Source organism: Chiroxiphia lanceolata, chromosome 1 (assembly GCF_009829145.1).
Source record: "Chiroxiphia lanceolata isolate bChiLan1 chromosome 1, bChiLan1.pri, whole genome shotgun sequence".
In the NCBI taxonomy this organism is placed as follows: Eukaryota; Metazoa; Chordata; class Aves; order Passeriformes; family Pipridae; genus Chiroxiphia; species Chiroxiphia lanceolata.
Window position 1 is genome coordinate 74,890,280 of NC_045637.1, and position 22,976 is coordinate 74,913,255.

The following is a 22,976-nucleotide window of genomic DNA, read 5'->3' on the forward strand; positions in this document are numbered from 1 at the left end:
AGGCAGGTTTAGATTAGATATTTGGAAGAAATTCTGTACTGTCAGGGTGGTGAGACACTGGAACAGGTTGTCCAGAGATACTGTGGACTTCCCATCCCTGGAGGTATTCAAGACCAGGCTGGATGGGGCTCTGAGTAACCTCATGTAGTGGAAAGTCCCCTGCCCATAGCAGGGGGGTTGCAATATGATGATTGTTAAGGTCCATTCCAACCCAAATCATTCAGTGACTCTAGATAGGGACAGGATTAATTCTTCATAAAGTTATGCCAGTAAGGGAGATGTTCAGAAACTCCCTACTACTTTGTACCTTCTACTGTGTAGAAGTGTAAAACTATCATCATCATTCACAAGTGAAATACAAAAAAAAAATGCAAAAGTTCAATCACCAAAAAACAGTGAGTATATAGAACAAGCTTAATTTAGTTTACCCCATAGAGAAATTATAGCTTATTGAATTTTGTTTACTGAATGTTGATTCACACAGAAGAAGAAAAACTCTTGAGGGGGCTTTATCCTTAGTTCTGTAAACATTCTTGAATGTAATAAGTACTTAAGGCCTCACAAAAGAGAAAGAGGTGATGTCTATACTAAGTGACCATTCTTGGTAACTTATTCTTCCAAATTAAGTGAAATTTTCAAATTCAAGAAGAATGTTCTTAAAAAAAACCAAGCACAAACAAACAAAACACCAACCAACCAACCAACAAACCTAAAAAACTAAAAAAAAAAAAAAAAAAAAACAAAAACCAAAAAATCCAACAACCAAAAAACCAAAACCAAAACCAACCAACCAACCAACCAACCAAAAAACAAACAAACCAAAACAAAACCACACAGGAATCAATAAAAATAAATGATAGTCAGGTATAATCAGTGCAATTTTTATTTCTAATGGGCAGCCTTAGCTGCAGACAAAAAAATCCAGACTTTGGACAAAGTCTTTTGACTAGGGTTGCTTTCCCTTTTTTTCTTCCATCACATGTGAAAAAGCATGCACCATCTTCATGATTAAAGCTACTGTTGTGATAACCAAAGGATGTGAACTATAGTCTACAAAGGACCACAGTGAAGCCTCAAAGCTCCCCACCCGCCATGACTCATGCACACAGAAGACACAGGCCATGAAGCTTTGGCACTTATCTTCATGGAGTACACAGCAATCTACATCCCTCATATCTTGACCAAATAGGCAAGACAAATAGCTATTCAGTCCTACAATAAAAGAAACCACTTAACACAATGAAGGAAAAAAAAAGTTTTATGAGCAAACTTCAGTTGAACTTCTTCCCCTCCTTTCTGCTATTTCGAGAAACATTGTATTGTCTCCATCAGAAGGGATATGTTCCTACCGGCATTTGCGGTAGACACAGGAGTCTGAGAGCTGATCCAATCCAGCTCAAAATTCCCTCTGAGCACTGACAGTTCTTCAGTCTGGTTGTGTGAAAGGCTGACAGCATCTGCAGCTGACAGCTACTGACAGAGCAACAGAATGAGTGGCCTGGCACACATCCATCTTCTTTTATTTCCCCTGACCCTGTTGATAGGGGGTGCAGTGGGGAAAGTGAGGGAGGATCAAGCCGACATAAAGCTGGACTGATGGGGTCATTCTTCAGAATGAGCCTGAAGCAATGTTCAAATCCATATCCCAAACTGCAAAATAAAATTTACCTTCACAAGGCGTGTTTCTGCTACCCTAATCAGTATATTTTTTTTTTTAGTTTTTCCTCTTCCTTCTGAAACCCCATCTTCAGGTACTACTAAGTAACATCCTGCATCCCAGTTTAATTCACTATAATTGTTATCTATGTTGACAGGGTTTCCTTCCTTAAGGGGGTGTTGTGAAGATTACAGTCACAAGACAGCCTGCTACTTCAGCACAGAGAATCAAGGGATATTTTGCAAGCAAAACAAGAAACTCTCTTCAGGGTATGTCTGGGAAGGAGTCATATCTGCAATGAGCCGCATGTGGAACAGGAAGCCTAAAGTTCAACATTAACAGCAGCTTCAATCACTACCCCTGGCTCCACTGCTCAGTGATTTAGGCAGAGGTCTTGTCCCCTTCATGAAAAGAACAGTAATCTTTTCTCATGTACATATATAACTCTACATAAAACATAGGCTATGGTAGTTTCTTTAACAGGAAAGAAATGGTGTAATGGTGTTCTTCAGAAAGTATAAAGCTGTACAGATATTTAACTAGAAAATTCTGTGGAAAACCTTCCTTTTAAGGATTTTCTCTTGTATTCTGAATACCCAAAACTTGCGTAAAGCAATAGGAATTTTTGGACACACAAGAACTGCCAGTTTTGCCCTTGAAGAAATGGGTTTAAAAAAAAAAGTTAAAGAAAAAAAAAAGCTTTAAAAGAAAGCAAAGTATCTTGCTCCAAAAAGTGCACTTAACCTTTTCTTTACGAAAATAGGAGTGACCTGAGAATGGACATAATCTTCTCTCTTTAATCAACAAAGCAAAAATAAAACACCAGAAATAATTACAATTCCTAAGGCAAGTTCTTTCTACATCTGCTTCAGGCTATTTTGGCTGTAGCATTTATGTACTCTAATTATTTTGTGCATTAAATGCCATAAATATCCCTGTTGATTTGTGATCTATTTATGGGTTCCACCATACAGCTGTATTTCATTTGGTTGAGAGGATATTCTGCAAGTAGGACTTGTACACCAATGTATTTCAGAGACAATCACTATTTATGGATAACCAGTGATGCTAACAGGTTTTCCTTATATTATACTTCAATTTTACATCTGTGTCCTATACCTAACCATATCTCTGTAGGAGAAAGGAAGAACATTTGCTTATGATTTACTTTGAAAGCAAGTGACCAATCCTTTAGTTTCATGTGGAAAGGAACTTTGCCGTCCCTTTGTAACACACAAAATACCTTTGTAAGCAAAAAAACCTCAGCAATTTCTTCAGAGACAATACCAGATTAATAGAAATATTTTCTCTCCTTAGGAGTAAGCCCCCTCCCCAAATGAGGTTAACTGACTGTACATATAGTACATTCAGTATTTCTCCATTTTGTGTGTGTATTTGGGGTTCTATTGATAGCTGCCATCTGCAAAAGGTATTTTATTTGACTGGCATGCACATAATACATTTGGCTTAGCACATCAGAAAGAGAAGAAGTTAGTATTGAAGAAAAACATACATGTCATAGAAGACACATACAAGTTACATCCACTTACCTGTACTAGTGCGATATGTGCCTGTGTGTGCTGGTTGCAGAGGGTCCCCCTGACTCTGGCTGAGACTCCTCATAGGGGGCTTCTGATAAACTCTGTCTTCGTAAATAGGGTCTATATGGTGTTCTGGAGACTGCAGTGCCCTTAACTCGGAGCCAAGGTGGCTGTGCTGGCTGCTGTAAGATGCCCGAGACCCAGCTGCAAATAGATTTATAAGAGATATTTAAGAGAGAAAAAATAAGTGACAGTATTAAAAGTTTACTTGAAAGTAGCATTTAAACACAAAAATAGCCCCAAGCAAGACTAAGAAATAAGTGTTTTCAACATTCAAATAGAAACATCACGCAAGGGTAGCAACAGTTCCACTTAATCACTTTAGTTTCCTTATCCAGTTGCCTGCATCTACACCAAAATCTCATTTCTTCCAAAGTGACTAGATATTTTGGTGAGATAGATATCATGATACCATCTCGTCTTAAACAGAGACCAAAAAAACTACCATTGCTTCTCAAAAAAAGGCAAAAAAACCTCCCCAACCTAGAAAATCAGAAGTTACGCAACACAAATATGCCTCAACTAAACGGGTCCACAGAAGAAACAGGACTGGGGGAGGTAGGAGGGTTGGGGAGAAAAAAGGAGCAGCAGTCAGAACTAGTTTCATATGTAATGCCCAGATCTGAAGATCTACAAATGAAATAAGCTGAAGTTGATAAATAGATGTAGTTTTACAGCAAGGCTGATCTTTTAGTTGCTTCACTAAAGTGCAATAGAAGGGTTGTGCCTTATCAACATTTTGCCCTCAACATTTAAAAAAAATTAAATTCCTAAGACTTTCTACAACTTAAATATTCTCTGAGGATGAAAAAATTAAACATGCCTCCTGGAAAAACTTTAAGGATACAGGGTTTTTTTCTTATTCTACTACTAAAATATTTTATATTATAATATTTAAGAAAGAGACTTGTATATTTCCAGTTGTGATTTGTTTTGTCACTTTAATCCTTTTGCCACTTAGGTACTTCATCTCTGTGGTCTGTAACCGAGATTCCCAAGGAGAGTCATGGGGATGCCATACAAACATTACAGATTTTGAAGGCAAGTATCAAGCAAGTACACAAGGAACAGTTCATAAATGTTAGGTGAACACCACAAAGTGGCAGCATGTTACTTAAATGTTTAGAAAAGCAATCAAAGTTACATCTATTACACCCCTTGTTGATTAGTCCTGTGAGGCTGAAATCCAGGATGTGGGTAATGTTCTACTGGCTCAGCTTGCACTGCTCTGACCGTTGGTGTAGCCATTCCTGCTGAAAATCTCTGCAACAGTCATTGTGTTGGCAGTGGTTTTGTTGCATAAACAAATACTAAATACTTTTAAAATGCAAAACACAGATATAAAATAAGGTGTGATAGCAACATAGGATAGAAATGAGAAAGATATACAGACACAACATTACTTAAACTTTAATACAAATTGTCTGGAGGAAAAGAACAATTTACTCCATTTCCTTCTTTCTAATCAGCTTGTGCCATATATGTGTATTCTTCTGAATTTTTCAGTGTTTATGCATGTTTTCAGTGGAATGTCCTATTTGCATATTTTTCCCTTCAAACATTTTTCAGACTGACTTGCCCTTAGCACACTGCTGAAAGTAATTCCGTTGTTCCCCTTACTAGAAAGTCTGCCAAGAATCCCTAAGACATATTTTATCTATAACTACAGTAATTATCCAGAAAGTTGATATTGCTATTACAGAATTAAATTCTTCATGGTCTACATTTTCAAAATGTTCTTTAACCCTGCACCCTTGAGACTGAGTCTTGGAATACTTGAACAGTTCCTATCAAATTCTAGTATCCTTCCGAGTGGCCTAAAAAACAGCCTGTTATGATCATGTCCAAATTTCAATGCATACTTAGTTCAATCTGTATCCAGAAGAAAAAAAATAGAGAAATTAAGGGCAATATTTCAGACGTTGAACAACATCTGGATCAACAACCAGACTTCCTACAGAGTAAAGAATTACACACCCATCTAAAAGTACTACAATTCTTCTGTCCACTTACAAATTAACAATGCTTTTTGGAACAACAGATTTTTTTTCTTCTTAATCCTGCTTCCTGTGAGCTGAAAGTTTTTTCGCATTGAACTTAGTGGCAGTATAACTCAGATATTAGCATGTTTTCAAACAGTGGGAGTAATTTTATGGTGAGGTGGGCTTAATTCAACCTCCTTCATACTCTACCAATAGTTCTGAATCTGCAAGTGCTCATACTAGTCTAACACTAAATTGAAGCTTAGTATTAGTTTATTATGCCAATATTAAAAAGAGGTTTATTTGCAAACTGCATGTGTGATTAAGACTATAACACTACTGTACTAAGCAGCAAACATATATATATATATATAACCAGAGAAACTTCTTGATCAAAACATATTACAGTTCAAGCAAACAAGACGAGGAAGATGTGACAAATATTTAAGAAAACATAACTTGCCCAAAAACAGTTAAGTGGCAACCTAAAAATAACTTGAAGCCATCTGAATAACAAGGTTATGGCTGAACATCCCCCCCAAAAGTTTCAAAGAGTTAAAACTCTATCAGGGAATAATTGACACTATTCCTCTAACATTTCAAGAAAATGAAGATTTCAACAGGTAACTAAAATATTTTCATTTTAAATACAAACCCACTTTTTGAATTTCAGAAATTTAGGCCATCAGAATGCAAGTACACTTTTTAAAGCATGTCTCTTAAACATGTTCAATTTCAAGCAAAACCGATACTTTCCAGTGAGCAGTTTTAACACGCTACTTCCAAATTATCAGATATCAATATTAAACCACAAAATACTAACAACCTTTGAAGTTCTTAAATCTAGTTTAAAAAAAAAACAAACCAAAAACAGAAGACATAAAAAGACGTATCACCATTATAATTTTTAATGTGTCTATTAAGGTTGTATTTAAACAAACTAGAATAGCAAGTTGGTTTTGGTTAAAATTTCTTTTCCATTGCTCTTAAAGTTTTTACATATATTAATTTATTCAAGTCTCAACTGAGGAGCAAAAGGTTTTTATTGTGCATTTTCTTTAGATATTAAAATCAACTAACCAATAGCTGTTATACCAACAGTTGTCTTTGTTGCCAGTGCTGTGTTGTACCCAGGAAAGGTCACACAGGTAACTTATGGATTTCAGAAAACTGCATTCCACCTCAACCACACACACAGCCCTCCACCATATGCTGCTGCTTTACAAGACACTGGAAAAACAGTTAAGATAATTGATCAAAATAAAGACCATGCATTTAAAGAACTGACGTACTGAGAAGGAGAGAGGTATAACATGCCCCTGCCTGTATCTTGCATTAGCAGCAAACAGCTCCATCCTTTCCTATCTGGAGCTGCAAGTTGATCTGTATCACTGGCTTCAAAAATACTTGCATTGATGCAGTCTAAAGATCACAGAGGTTGGAAAAGCAACAGTCAGAACGGAAAAGCAGCAATCTACTACTAGAAAGCAACAAAACATCTATTTACAAGGCCCACGAACCCTCTCCTACTCAGGGAGGCTGAGAAGCGTTTTCCCTAAACCTAGAGGCACCATAAACGCATGGCTCACCCCAAACTGTGCTTGGCCAAACCCTGTTTTCAGCCAGCTGCCTTCCCATACACTGCACTTCTCTGGGTTGCTTGAAATCAAAGCAGTGATGCCACACACATTTCTCCTACATATTCTGAAAGTGGATTTGTCCCCACTCCCTGGCCAACCTGCCCTAACAGTAATGCTATTTTTCCCTTGGAGAAGTATAAGATATTGAGCTCATTCACAGACAAGTCTACTTTCAAGTTCAAAGACAATTAATTATTAAATTTTCAGTCCCGCAAGTTGTTAACTACAGATGATGTATCTAACATCAGAGTAGACCCAGAACTTTTATGATTCATGTGAAGAAGTGGGGTTTTTTTTCTCCCTTCTAGATTAATAAAAAAAACCCAAGGAAACAAATCCAAAACCATTGAGAAGATCTAAAGGGGTTCAAGTTACCATCTCATAATTAATTCCTCCAATAGTCCAATCTTGTTTGACAAAACACTGAGAAATTATTTGATTGAAATCCTAGAGATGCATCACAGCAGAAGGTATAAAGAAGATCATAAGGCTATAAAACAGCTGCCAGTCAGGTGAATTGGATTAGGGCAACGATGATAACCTAGAACTGGCCAGACAAAAAATACACTCTTACATGTGGTGGTATTTGCTCCCTTCTTACATTCAGGAGTGGCAACAGAAAGAACCCATGAAGAGCACAGTCCTACCTAATTGGATCAGTAAATCACATCTCCATGTTTTACACTTAAAACCCATCACCCTGCTAGCTAGAGGTTTCCACATTATTCAGATAATACCTTCCTCAGCAGCATAGTGAAACAGTTATTTCCTAGAAAAACATTCCTTTTTGATGAAGTTTCACTTTCCAAAGGAACATAAATACTATAATCAGACAGGTGTAATGTAAGAGAAATACATAAAATAATCCCTAATTGCTCTTCAGAGCTTGTGCAGGCTGTCAAGGAAATAAATAAAATAATGAGAATAAATTCTCATCTAGGGAACTGTCACAAAAGACACATTTGAATGGCACTGCTAATCTGACAGTTTAGGTCAATGAAGTAGACCACTCTACTGGTAGCATTTGTCATTTCAAGGAACTAAAGACATTAGAACTACTCAAATGAATGGATTCAGAGGCATTTACAGACGCTTTAAGAAAGCCTGAACAGTTTTTACTTTTGCTCTTTGTGAAAGCCTTTACAACAAGCCTGCCTGCCCTGTAGCAGCCCTAAGAAGAAACCCTACATGATGCTCTCTAAACACCTCTTATTAGCAGGAGCGTACGGTACTGCTCCAGGTTTGAAGAGCTCATTGGAAGCATGAAACATGCAATGTGATCATCTCAACATTAAGAAAAGTATTCAGACAAACCATTCAGCCCTAATTTAAAAACCCTCTGTCACAAAATACATTGATCAAGAGTCCTGCTAAGTATTTTCTTTATTTCTGTGGTAGAGGAATATCATTAATGATACACTAGCTGAAGATGAAGCTCAACAACTGTTCTATGACCACTTAGCAGTAATGTGTTTACTCAATTTAACTTACCTTTGTTGCAACAAAGGACCTTTCAACACACAGTAGATCTCTGGCTATTTGAGGCCCTAAGTATCAAAATCAGACTCTGAACACATTACAACACTTTGCACTCAGAAGATGCAACTTCCTAACAAAGAGGACTGACGATCCACAGCTGGCTGCATCACTTGTTAATTTTAAATATAATGACAACTTTGCTTAGATCACAAGTTTAAAAACAAACAAACAAAAAACCAACAAAAACCGAGCAACAAAACCAACCTCAGACAATGGTAAAACTGCAATAAACCCATCATTGGGATAAGGTACTGCAAGTACAGAAGCTAAAAGGGAATCACAGCAGTTTTGCTGCTTTGGTATGTTGCATGTTTTTTGGAGGACTGAAAGAACTTTTTGATTCAAATAGCACATCAGGGCTGAAAACCCTATTTGACATAAGTTGCCCTTAGATGCTTGCCCTGAAATGCTACAGTCCTTATTAAATAAATAAATACAGTAGATCAGGTCATAGCTTCACTGTAATTCTGAAAAAGCAACATGTGAGAAAGAGGATATGAATAGCAGGATTTTTACTCTGAACTCATATGTAGTGAAACCTGTTCTACAGACACTAACCTCTTTTAATTTACATAGTAAAGGAGTTGATGCGAACACAAGTGCAAAATTAGAAGTGAACAGGGGGAGAAGGAGAGTCAAGCATTCACAGCTCGAGGTTTGATACTTTTTTTAATGCCAGAAATTTATGCAGAAACATCTCCAAAATGCCTGCCTGAATACATGCATCTTCTACTCAATGGATAAAGAAAGTATGAGCTACAACAAATATTACTATAAATAAAACTAATAAAACTTAGGCAATGGGAATATAACAGTTCTGTGTCATGAAAATTACTGTAGCAAAGAGAAGCAAACACTTCTAACCCAAGTGCTGAAAGTGAATACAAATTGTTAAGACATGACAGATGGTTAAATTAACCAGTAAGACATGACAGGCCATATGGCAGTACCAGCTAATGCACACCTTGGGTACGTCAGCTTGTGCCCCTACATACCAAAGATCTGCATTCACTAGAACCAGAACACAGTCTGTAGTGAATTCTTTTCAAATAGGTTTAGATCTTTTTAAACACAGAATTCTCACCTGTTTAGATTTTTACATAAACAGAAACACAAAACTTATCAATTTTTTCTTTCCCCAAATATTGAAATTAAAGATTAACTAATGAAAGTTCAGAATTAAAATTAATTTCTCTCCTTATATTCTTTTTCCATTTTCACTGCACCATTCTCTCTGTGACTTGAGATTATTTGTACAAATACAGAAGGAAATAATGCTATCTCTGAACTGACTAATTACACGTGATGTCTTTCAACTTATGTTCAACTCTGGATGTCTGAAAAAAACCCATGGATACGCTACTTTGGGATCCTTGGTCCACACTGTAGGAGATCACCACAAAATAAGTATGTGCTGCAACATTCAAGCCCCCAGAACTGAAGGAAAATGCTTGCCACACCTGTCAGTATTTTAGACTGCTTTTTTCCTCAGGTTTTCTACTTAAAAGATTAAAGTGTAATACGATGCATGGTCTGGAATGTTTCTTGCAAACTATCACTGCACTGTCAAACCTATTAGAAGTGTCACCGTCAGGATACTTCCACTTCAGCTCACACTGTGGAACTTCCCAGACATAATTTGTCCATTAACCAGATTAAGTATCTTAGGAAAGTCTCCTCAAAACAGATTGGCTTTGGCTGCTTAAGGGACAGTGCAAAACCAATGTCTGACCTAGGGCTAGCACTTTTCACATCAGTGCTAAAAATAAAGAAAGGAAGAAGGAAAAAAAGGATTATGCTTTTTTAAGTGTAATAAACAGGCCCAAAATAAACTTTAAAAATCATTTGATAAAGCTTACTATGTCTTAAAAGAAGTGTCTGGATAATTTTTATCCCATTTAAACTTGTTTTTAATCAAATATTGAAATAATTACAATCCTAAGCATATTTAAAAGAGAAATAAAGCTAAAAATATGTCCTTACACTATCCATAATTTTAGCCATGCAATATGACTTTACTGCAAAGTACTATATCAGGTATTACAATTCTAAAAATCTAGGGAAAACAGAAAACCCACACCATACATTTGTGCTTCCTACCAAGCATTTTCTTCTTTCTGCTACTGTCCTCATTCTGTTGAAAAGCATTCACCTGCTTAAAACATTTTATCAAAACTAAATTGTTAGTGGAAGAAGAGAAGTGTGACTGGGAGCAAAGAGATAAGAGGCAAAGATAGCCAGGAAGAAACAGCAGATTAAATGTGACAGACAAGTTCAGGGAGATAATTCCCATTTCATTTCTCATCTAGGGAACTGTCACTGAAGAAAGAACGAAAAACAAAACCTCCCCCAAACCAACTACTACCACACAGCAACAACAACTTGCCTTCAGCAAGGAAAGAACTGATAGATTTTTTTTTTTTAAACTATTAACAGAATGATCACATGGGATGTTGCTTTAGTTTTGATTTTGGTTTTAGGGTTTTTTTCCCACTCCTGTCTCCTAAGCTCTGCCTCTTCCACGGCTTATAACCCTGCCAATTTTGCAAAAATGGAAAAGAAGTCCTGTGCATGAATGGGAACAGATACTGCTATCTGGTGATACAAATCACTGTTCCTAACTTTCCTGCTCACTAAGCACTTTGACTGAGGGCTGAGTGCCTCAGCAACAGGATGATGTTACTAAGCAACACTGCCAAGCAGCCTCGCATAATCTGTTTGGATAGTTCACCACAGGTTCATGACAACTGAAAACAATATCAGATCTTCGTAGCAGAAGAGAACTTTGAAGTTTCGCTAAACATCTTGATCTCAGAAAAGATAAAAGTCTATTATTTCACATTTTGAACTGCAAAATCTTGTGTTAGACCATGGGCTCTATGCTAATAATGCTGGTGCAATAGATTTAACTTAGCAAGTAAAGGAAAGAAATACTAGTGTATTTGGTCAGATGTGTCCCAAAAGCAAATATCCAGGAAAAAATCCTTCTAAAGGATATTCTGTGAAACCCTACAGTGAATGCTTCTCTGACAAGAATTGTAAATCAAAGGGAAGAGCAGTGCATCCTTTATTCCCAAAGTGAGGTCTTCCTTGCTCCCCTGAGGCACAAGGCTGTACCAGAAGGTAAACCTGGGGACCCAGTTTCTGCTCCTTAAGCAGCAGGGTAGGGTGAACATCCAAAACCCCATATATCTTTGTAGAGCTAGTGACCACTTCCAGCAGCATGAACAATTTACTAAAAAGTGCTGCTGCCTCCAGCAAAACAAATCAAGCACTATTGCACTAATACCTGCCAGTGAAAACTTAATTTCCTGATCATGTTTAACACTGTGGAAAAGCACAGCATCTAAAAAACCAGTAACTCTCAACCCTTCCCCCAAACTGAATATCAGCTCAGTCAACCTTAAATGGAGCAAGTTCTCACAGCAGTTCTGGTGCAGGGGGAAGGGGAAAGCCTTTCCACATCAGCTCCTTGCTGCAGACAGAACAGAAAAGAATATCTAGAGCTTAAATTCAACTGGAAGTGAAAGTCTTGAGATTTTCAGAGAACTTGACAAGGAAGGTGCTTTGCGGAACAGTGGTTCCCAAAGGGACAAAAAGTCACTGTGCAACACTGTGGAAAAGGTAACACCAGAAAGCAAAACTCAGTTGGGTAATGAAGTGTCAAGTCTGCCCAACTACAGTATTCCTCAACTGGTTTTTGCTGGGAAATCTGAATTTTTTACCTAATTGTACTGTCATTCCTGGCAGTACATAGTTCCAACAAGCAGTTTCTTGCTAACAGGGAAGAGGCAAACAGATAGTTCCAATGAATCCTGACTATACAAGCATCTTTTATAAAGTATTAACTTATCATGAATAAACCTATGTTCCAGTCTGATTGATACGGTTGAAATCCAAGATATCACACCTGGGGTTTGCTCACAGAAGAGTGTTTGCAACCTATCTTTTGTAATTCCTTTTACTACAAGACTGCATATTATTAGATGTGTGAACAATATTAACTTTTAGAAATTTTATCGGTAACACTTTGTACTGAAACTTGCCTTTCACTAAGAGAATAGAGAAAAGCATCAGGTAGTATTTGTTCTTTTATGTAAAGTTATCTTCGATAGAACATTAAACACTTTTTCCTCACAGCACCTGTCTCCTCTTCAGTGAAAGTTTGCTTGCAGTTCCCAGTTCCTAGAATTCACCAAGACATGAGATATAAGTCTGTGACACTCCAGGAAAAAAAAAAAAAGAAGTTCATTATCTTTGTATTTTTCTCAATGCCACATTCAAGAAAGGAAAGATATATCTGGATATTCTGTAACACACTGTCTTACTCATCAAGTTTTCATTATTCATTTGAGACTCACTGCATTTAAAATATGAGAGTTAAAACACGTAGCTTTTATTAAATGTATAGATAATCAATTTGAATACAATCTAACTAAAGAATTTACTTATGCCTGTAAAAAAGTTTAGACCAGCAATTATCCACTCTTCCAATTATGCTCAATAGATTATCATACCATTATTCAAGCTGGTTTTAGGTTGTTTCCATTATGTACACATTGAGACCTCTGTTAAAACACTTAAAATAATCTCCTATTATTCAAATCATTATTATCTAAAGCAATTCTAACAGGTTTGCTCTAAATAAAAGAAATGCTGAGTGAAGAGACAAAGAAAAGGAATACTGTTACCACCATGACATGAGTAGCTTAAGGACTTAGGCAAATTTTATGCTGGAATAATCACTGTATCCCATAAAATAAAGGTTTCTCTTTTAATTCATTATGCTCACTAATAAAGCAATCACAAAATAGCATGCATTTAGTATCTCACTCCCAAAAATTCGAATATCTCACCCAAATCCTTCCACAATAAGCAGCAAGCAAAGGAAGAAATGGATGGCTACAGGTTTGTTGGTTTTATTTTTTTTTTTTAGCAGGAACTTAAAGAAAAAGAGAGACAATGGAAGAAAAGAAACAAAACTAGCAAAACAGACTCTGCAATATGCTGTTAAATCTCACAGACTCAGATTAACCCTGAAAGGCATGGCAAGGAAAGGACCGCAAACTGAAAGAGTCCTGTCACTGGAGGAGAGAGCCCATGCTGAAACAAAATGGCCATGACAAATGCTGCAGGAGACAAATGGTGAAAGAAAGTCAGTGGCAAAAGGAAACCAGATCTAAGATAAGGAACATAAGAAATGTGTTCACAGCAGTTTGCAATAAACCACTGGAAATGTTCAGCTTCAAGATGGAATTTAAAAGTAATTTCAATTAGAAGGATGTTAGTCCAAAGGTGGCAAGCACTTGAGCCATTCTGAATTGTCACTTAGTTCCTAGTTATTCCTAAATGCAAATTGACACAATTTGCATGCCAAATGGATGTCTCACCTGCGAAGCCAACAATTCCATGACCATATGGCTGGTTGAAGACATGTGCATCAAGTTTTGCCTGATTTTACAAAAGCAGTCCAAAATCTACTGCAGACGGAAAAAAGCAGTGACATCACAACTTCGATAAACTTAAGAGAAAAAAAGATTTTCAACTAAGACGGTTAATTCTTGAACTCCTGGACTCACAAGATAGGACCTTAAGCTGGGCAGGACACAAATTAGATCACTTTGGAAGAGACTGCTCTGTTACATTCAGCATTAGCTTGATTCTTGCCAAACACAGCTCAAGATGCAACACAGACAAGGATGACATGAGCTAGACAGAAACTCCAACTTCAGATTGGAAGAAATGCAAAATTTCGATGAATAAAACTTGAAAACTTTGAAGCTTGCTCAGAGACCAGAAAAAGTGCAATTGCAGCTCAAGGGTCATTGTATTCAATAGGGTTACCAGTTTCAAATCTTTTGAGGGAAAACAGAGGAGCACTAGCTCACAAAGATCCTGCAGTCAAACACATAATGGTTGGTTAGTCAAAGCCCTAAAAGTAAAGACAGATGGTGAAAAAAAGCCGCTCAGAAGACACCTTTTGCTCACATTCCCTCCCGCCTTGGTCAAAGATGAATCATAGAAATATAAAAAGGTGTGGATTGGAAGGAACCTTAAGGATCATCTAGTTCCAATCCCATCACCATGGGCACGGATGTGCTATCCTAAAACTTGCCAGGGGCTCAAATAATCTTGTCTTTTAAGAAAGACTAGCAAATCCTTCATCAAATTATTTTTTCTTACCAGGATTCAGCAGTCTTAGTGCATAACCTCTGTTTAATAAGAGCAGTTATGCAACCTAGCAGCCTTTCCTCTGTTAAGAAAAGATGGAAACATAGTAAGTCAGGTCTATGTACAACAAGCTTCTTTATTGCTTGATCATTCATGCAGGACAGTTCAGAAGAGAAGGCAGCTGGAAAGAGGCTCTCTTGCCTACAGAGGGTCACAGTTGTATATAGTTCACCATACAGGACAAAGTCCTAACTCTATATAACACTCCCAGTTTTGCTTGTTATGTGATTAGGCCATGAAATATTCTCTTATGTTCCCAATACAGGTGGCTGAGATGTGCTGTACTCAAGCAGATCACCCGTGTCTTTTCCTACTCTTGTCTGAAGCCAAAGATACAGAATACGTAACTAGCTATTAGGTGCATTATTACCTTGGCTCCACTTCTATTCTTTCCCTCCAATCTGTAAAACCCTTTCTACACAGGATTTATCTTCCTCTCTTTGCAAAATGCCTCCTAATATTCCATTATCAAGAAGTTTCTTTGGTTTATTTCAGTGTTTTGTGTCAAGATAATAAAATGAAAAAGTATTTTTAAGTGGCCAAAAGAGTCCTCCTTGTGGGACTTTCTTAGTAGCACCCTTCCTTTCCATTACTTCTGTCTTCAAAATGGTAAACTGACAATGCTCCTTTACCCAGGTCCCTGCCTAACTTCCATCTTGAAAGAATATCCATCTTCTCCAGCTTAACTAAACATTTCCCAAGTGGCATTACAGAAAATGTGTGCTCAAAGCCCTGACAGGAAATAGAAAGACGTCAGATATAATCTAAGAAAAGGTCAGTAAGCAGGTTATTCCAGTCTAATCTGTTTTTGGAGAACTCATGTTGCAAATTATCCCATTAACCATTTACTACTTTCATGTCTTATATTATCCTTTCTATGAGTTTTTTTTGTAATGTCCAAAAAGCACTGTTATTAGCTGGTCTCCAATTTTTCATTTACTCAGTTCTCCCTTTCTTCAGGGCATATTAGCCTTAAACATGCTGTCATCTGTCTCCCTCCACCTTTTTCTTCACCCCCCTCCTCCCCCCCATATCTGAAAGAGTCAAACTCAGCCTCCTTTGCAAACCATGCTCCCAGGACTTTAAAGAGTCCATGACACCTTTTGGTGAACAAATGTGAACGCAACTGTATCCCTGCTGAACCAGGATGCTCGGGGAAGTTGTGGGTTGGGGAAAGATCCCATGGAGAGGTGTCATTTTGCTCTCCAGTCACAGGAAATCTCCCCCAGTATCAGAGGGTCACAGCTCCTTCTCTCCCCTTCCTTTCCTCACAGGCAACACTCCTGTAACCCAGTGACAACTTTAGTTCTATGATCAAAAGGTTTTACTGCCTGAGAGTAGCAGAGGTGGTTAGTTGATAAAAGGGACGGTTTGCACCTAGGGTGGACAGGGAGGGTAAGGGAAGATATAGACATACACCATAGAGGAAGTAAATACAGAAAAACAACTGCAAAAATTTCCTCAGTAAGGGAAGGGTTGCCCAAGATCTAAACCCACTTGTATTCAAACTAATATACCACTTTTCTATTACAGAATCATAGATGATTTTAGATTGAGAGAGACCTTAAAGATCATCTAGTTTCAACTCCCTGCCATGGGCAGGGACACTATTCTTCACTTACACACTGTAAGTTGCAACTTGATGCACTTATTAAAAATCTATGTGATCTGACTAGCAGTTTCATATGCCGTGCCTTATAATTGTAAGATTAGTCATCACTTGGTCCTCCTCATTTCAGTATATTAAATTCTGACTTTTGCTTCTAACCACTTATGATAATGTACAGTTCCATGAATTCATTATCATTAGACAATATCTCTGTCCTCTCCAATACCACTTTTATATAAAAACAACTATTCTGTTCTGGGTCAATATCTAGGTGAATCAAATTTGACCCTACGATTATGGAAAAATTGCCTCACTTATCTCCCATGATTGCTCATAGAGCAAATTTGGTCCAGCATAGTTTCTGGGAGCTGCCACCACTGAAAAGAAATACGTTTTACATATGGGCACTCTGCATCTAGCGTGGGCAGACATGGGCATCTCCCCACCCAAGTTCTGACCTTAAATAAAGGGAAACTTTCTCAACTGCTCATTTTGCAATCTTCTTCCTTCCACAGTTAATTACTTACTTTTGATCAAAGGCACTTTCACTGTTTTAAAGAGGTGTGTGCACACAAAAAAATCATAAAGCTATTCGATAACCCGACAAATGAATGCATACATCACTGATGAGCCACATACTGAGTTTCTAGATCTCAGCTACTCCATCTACAGCAAACAGTTTCTGTGCAACAGCAACTAGAAAGGATATGTTTTCCACCACAGTAAAAACGAAGGGCATGTTTTCACTTCTCTTAAATACCTGAACACCAAGATGGACCAAAGATTTCTGTACTTTTTATCAATAGTTTTGCAATAAACATTTCCAGGCTATTGGATAAGGTCTTACAACAGGGTTTCAGATCCTGAGGAAGCTACAGCTTTCACATGGGTCTTCTTTTCCCAGTGCACAAGCAAGACAAGCACAGTCATCCCAAGTTAGATCATACAGCACAAGTAAAAATTTTCACTGATGCCACAAAAGCCTGAGTATCAGAAATTTGATAGAAGGGGACCTTGCCCTTGCCTTATACTCCCTACCCCATACAACAGCACTCCCTTCTGCTCTGAAAAAGTGAGTTTGAGGCCAAAGACAGAATCACACTCCCGGCAAATGAAGTGGACAACAGGTACATGAGAACACCATTGAGACCTGAAGACAAAAATGAGGGGGTAACAGGCACAGACAAGACTCAGCCTCACTGGCATGCCCTTAAGACCCAAAAGTTTAGACATATAATTGCTTATGAGGTCCTAGTCTCTTCCTAAAATCTCATATACTAAACAAAATACAAATCAACATAACCAAGATACGGCTATATGAACTGGAGTGCCAACACTGGTTAATGTATTTCCATTGTTTTAATGTAAGTTCCATAAAAATGAGGTTCCCAAAACATTGCTCTTTGACTTCACATATTCCATTGGATTTCACGAGCCAAGAAAATCTGACAGACAAATTCCAGCTCCTTGGATTAACCATCCTTCTGCTAGGGACACACTCTGCTAGCTTTTTGCCCAGCTTCACCTCCTTCTTGTGCTCCTGCTCAGCAGGTATATAACCAGAGACATTTTAAATGCTGCTCTGATGCTTAAGAAATTCCTTCAAGTGACTTACATGCTTACATTTGAATCCTGGCCTTCTTAGGAATACTGATAAACTTCAGGACCAGAGGCCAGAAGTCACGTGCGTGGTTACAAGCAGCAGCACATGCCTCAGTACGCCACAGAAGCATACTCATCTCAAAGCCCAGAAACAGACACTGCCAGCCAGTTTCCCAGTCATTCAGTTAAAATACTTGCAGATTCATAGGAGTTGAATCTACTTTCAGCAATGTTGCAGACTGGTACTCTCTGCCTAAAACCTAGTTAGTTTGCAATAGTCTTTGATTTCACACCCCTCTGGAAGACCATCAGGAGAATCAATCAAAAGATTTCCGCTATCAAGAACAGGAGGCAAGGGAAAGGTTGAGGTCAGTGCAAGAACAGGAGCCAAGTTTAGACATATTTCTACTGTTTGCTCACACTGGAAACCAAAGCTCATGTTCATTAGCTCAAAGATATATCCATGCACATGGGGTCTCTGTATTTGGCTCTTATCAATTATTCCTCTCCCACAAGCAAATGATTTCATGTAAGCTAGATCTGAAAGATACAGGAACAAAAATCATGGAAATAGTAAGATATTTCAAAGGCATTCACCTTATTCCTTCTGCTTTTTTTGCTGTACACTGTCAATTCCGGATACCTTGTCCAACTTGGAATTGAGTACCATTGTAAATGTTTCAGTTGTAACAATTAGAAACATACTTATCACTGAAGATATAAGTAGAACTAGCAAAGCTAAGTAAACAATGAGTTGTGTATTTGTATCAACTCCAAACCAACATCAGTATAGCTAATCTTCAGGTTACAATGTGGAAACAAGCAACTTTGTATCAGAAAGATACCAAATTCTAAGTCTCTGACTAATATCTGAAATAGTACTTCACATTACTCAAAATCTTATGTTTGGATTTCTTGTCTGAAAGAAATTCTCAAAATAAACAAGAGTGGAATGAGAAAAAAAAAATCCTAGGACTGCAGAGTCTGTCCCAGAACAAAAGAGCATTAACAGTGTTCCCATGTGTAAAGCCTCTGACAGCAGATAAAGGAATTTTCCAGCTAATAAAAACAAAGAAAAAAATAATTAGAAAAAAATCTGTGGAAAACTACTTTGGTTAAAATTAATGAAGCAATTTGGTTCTCCCCATAAAAGAGATACTCACAGGATTCTGTAAAAATACAAACCAGCTACGGGAAACAACTGAGTGTCCTTTTTGTTATGATCAATCATATAGACAGTCGAAATCCGGCAGCTTATCTTAATGCCAGAAAAATCCAAATATTTTTCTTCCTTAAACGCCCAGAGAAGTACAATGGTACATTACATCTAAAATGTTTTATTAGCTCAGCCCTGCGTCTCAGGTAGGGATTTTAAGGCAAGAGAACTTTTAATTCTGTGATTTAGATTTGCTTTGTCTGTAATTTAACAGTAATGTAGCCATTTCAGCACAAATACATAGTGCTGCATGATTTACTAGAGAATTCTAACATTTAGTCAAATAATTTTTTTTAAAGAAGGCAATGATCAAGTGATATATAGATGATCCAGTATCTTCATGCAATCAAAAGGAAATATAAATCCATGCTAGTGGTAATGTATATGAATTATCCCATAAAAAGTTGCTTAAGCTGTTGTGTGCCCCTATGATTGCACACTGAAATGTCAAAACATGTCAACACTCAACATCAAATAAAAGTCCTGCCATAAATCTCAACAGGAAACCAGGGTTCAACACATCATATGCAATGAAAAGCTTACAAGAGAAAGGGCAAAGGAAGGTCCTCAGCAAAGAGGGAGAAGAGTGAGACAAAACAGATGAAGGAGCAGAACGAATCAATTAAGACACTGATAAACTTAGAACTTTTTGCTCATTAAAGTGGAAAGCATATTTTATGTAATAACCCATGTCACATTTGTATAAACCAGTGCTATTTTAGTGTTAATACTACACATGCATACAGACAGTCCTACTCAGAAAGGAAAAATTCATTTTGATTGTACATGAAACGGAAAGAAGATTATATTTGTAAACACTAGGTTGAGCACTGAAGTTTTCAGCAGCAGTGGCACCAGGGCTGCGTAGAGGGATGCTGCAGCTCCTGTTTCAGTGGAACATGTCACCACTACACAAAGGATAGCTGTATAATATTCTTTCTATCTAACATTATACAAAGTGATTCACACCAACATTCATTTCTTAAACTTTACCTTTTAGTACAGTTTATGAAGCATGATGCAGTCTTCAAATATAATTATCTTCCTTATGGTTGTTGGTTTGTTGGGTTTTTTTGTTTGTTTGTTTTCTTTTTTTTTTTGTAATAAAACAATGCATAAAATTACTTTCCACTGCCTTATGTGCCCTTAGTTTTCCCTAAGGCTGGATGAAGAGACAGGAATGGCTCTGTAGGGATTGCTCCCATCACATAACCTGAGGCACAAACTACCTCAACTCTACACTTTCACTGCCTCCTTTCCCTTTTCTCCTAAATAAACTCAGTACTCCTCTAGTACTGTCCGTCTGATTCTGCCCAGCAGGAGATGCTTCAAGAGAACATGAAGAATGGGCACCTGTGTGACAACCTGCCTCCTGAAGGGATTTTCCTATGTTTCTGCTGCTTGCTGTCTTACACACTCCTTCTTCCAGGCAAAAAGGGCTGCTTTGGTGAGTTTGGCTCCCAGCAGCACTCTGCAGCTCAGTCTAGGTGTGGAAGTTCCAAGAAGGTATTTACAAACTGTGCTTTCTAGATTTGAATTGCTGCTTGAACAGATGACTGAATATGCTTTGGAGTGGTGCAGAGCAGAAAAATACTTTTAAAACTGTAATTGCAGATCATAGCAATGAAGCAGCTAGACTAAGAATAAACACAGCAAGTGTACACTCACCAGAATCACTATGTACACATGTACACACATACCCATCCACGCACATATTTGGCAATGGCAACAGCTCAAGTATAACTAGACTAAAAGCCATTTCTGAAGACGTTTCTAAGGTTACTCGGTTAAAACTGAGTCATTGCATGCTGTTGCATGTCTCATTTGAAATTCAGGATGAAGTCTAAGAATTGCCATTTTTATAATTTCAAGTTGTTTCATAATCAAATTTGTAGGAAATAGGAAATTAATATAAATAATGTCATCTCTTCAGTTAAGTCTTACACAGATTATGTTTTGGGCAACCTCTGTAAATTTTTATTTCAGTCTTTTTAAAAACGGATCATATCTGAATGTCTTCTCTTTTAAATACTTAAGGCTGGCAGTGATACAGTTTGGTTTGTTTAGCACACTGAAACCCAGTAGTATTCATGAACCAGATAGCTCCAGGACAAATTTCTGATATCATGCAAAAATAATTAAAACAAATGCATTTTTTGTATTTCTAGTAATTACTACAAATAATATTTTTTTTATTCCCAGAGATTAAAAAAAAAAAGATTACTTCATATAACATCATCCCTGTGATGACACATATATACCAATGCAACTTCACATTAATCACAGCAGGCAAACCATCAATCAGTGCAATGTGACAACTAGACTCCATTCCTCCTCCTCCTATCTCTCAAAAATAATAATAATAAAAAAAAAACAACAACAAAAAAACCCACCGACCAAAACCCTCAACTCATCTTTGGATCATAGATGTTGTGAACAAGAAGCAAAAATGTCATTTATTGAACACTAGCCTTATTAGCCTTTCAAAATGCAATTGCATGCCCTTACTCTCAATGGATTTGATTTTTAACACAATGAATGAAAAATGCCTGCAATAATATAATACACTTACAACTCAAATATTAAACCTGTTCTGAGCAAAAATACCCATAGAAAAAAATAATAAGTATTGTTTTAGTAGTATCTGTACCATCTGATCCTGTCTAGCTCTAAAACATATGTTAATTTTAAGCCCCTGTGTAGTCCATAGACTTCAGCGAATCCAGTGAAAGTCTAGAAGATTAGTCAGGCACTTAACACTGCTAGCAAACATGTAACTCCGGGACGGCAGGGAGGCCATGAGGAACACGGTTCAGAATGGCAATGGAAAATAAGGAGTGAGAGCACACAATAGTAAACCTTTGCAAAAGAATGGGTCATGTGATAGAGCTCCTTTCAAGGACTACTTGAAAGGCATGTCACCACTGTGGGGGGCAAAAAAAAAAAAAAAAAGGTATTTATTAACTTATTGTTGCTTACACTGATTCTTTCCACATAGCAATACTATCTCTGCATGTCTGCCACCTAATACTTAATCAGGTTACAGGATTTTCCATTTGTTATAAATTAAAACAAAGAAGGGTTTTGTATATATTTTAAAAGCAAATCCCTATGAGATACAACTCAGAAGATTGTTATATTTGTTCTGGTCAACCCAACACTTCAAAATGTTCATACTATTTATCAATTTTTACAAACTTAACAAGAAACTCAAATGATCAATCACTATTTTGCTTCCATATGAAAATTCCCACAAAAATACATCAGCCACTTCCTAAATGCATGTATCTACAGGTTTTTCCTTAACCAAAGCCATAAATCAGTGAATAAAGCAACTCCCTGTAGTAGGCTTTAAAAAGAGGCAGGTTATGCAAGATGCAGAACTCTAATCAAAAGCTTTTATTTAAAAGCAATCCATGAAAATGAATGTCAGTTTCTTAACTTCTATTCAAATCGAAGTAGAAAGCCCTATTAGGAATGCCTGTAGAATCACTATTGGTCAAGAAGGCCAAAAAAGCCTAAATCCACATCGCAACTTGGATCTAACCTAAGATAAACAGCTTCTCCAACACTGTAGCACCTTCAGAGTTATTATGATAGACCTTAAACCCTACATAAACAAGCTTTGACTAAGCTATCATCACAGGTTTGATGCTGCAATGCTGTCAAAGATGCCTTCTTCAAAAAAAAACCCCAAACCAAAACCCCTATACAATACAGATTCCATTGCTAAAAGTACATAAAACAGGAAAATGGACCGTGTCTGTTAGAAACTTCCCAAATAAAGGCTTCTATCCTACAACAAAGGTAAGAAAAATCATGAAAATACTGGTAGTTTATAGCCACAGGTATATAAGTTGTAAATTGATTTTTTCTGTTCCTTTGATGCTGACAGTTCC

General features: G+C 37.3%; 1 protein-coding gene across 13 annotated transcripts in view; it reads right to left on the minus strand.

Annotated features, from left to right (window-relative positions):
• The window catches only part of CTNND2 (catenin delta 2), a 629,184-nt gene that overhangs the window by 239,887 nt on the left and 366,321 nt on the right, over nucleotides 1–22,976 (minus strand). For all 13 annotated transcript variants that reach the window (XR_004356187.1, XM_032683409.1, XM_032683400.1 and 10 more), the window contains one exon: nucleotides 3,208–3,402. Coding sequence is in view for 12 of the 13 variants with exons in the window: in XM_032683409.1 (XP_032539300.1) it covers nucleotides 3,208–3,402 (195 nt within the window). In the remaining variant the exon portion in view is untranslated. The remainder of the gene's footprint in view (nucleotides 1–3,207; nucleotides 3,403–22,976) is intronic.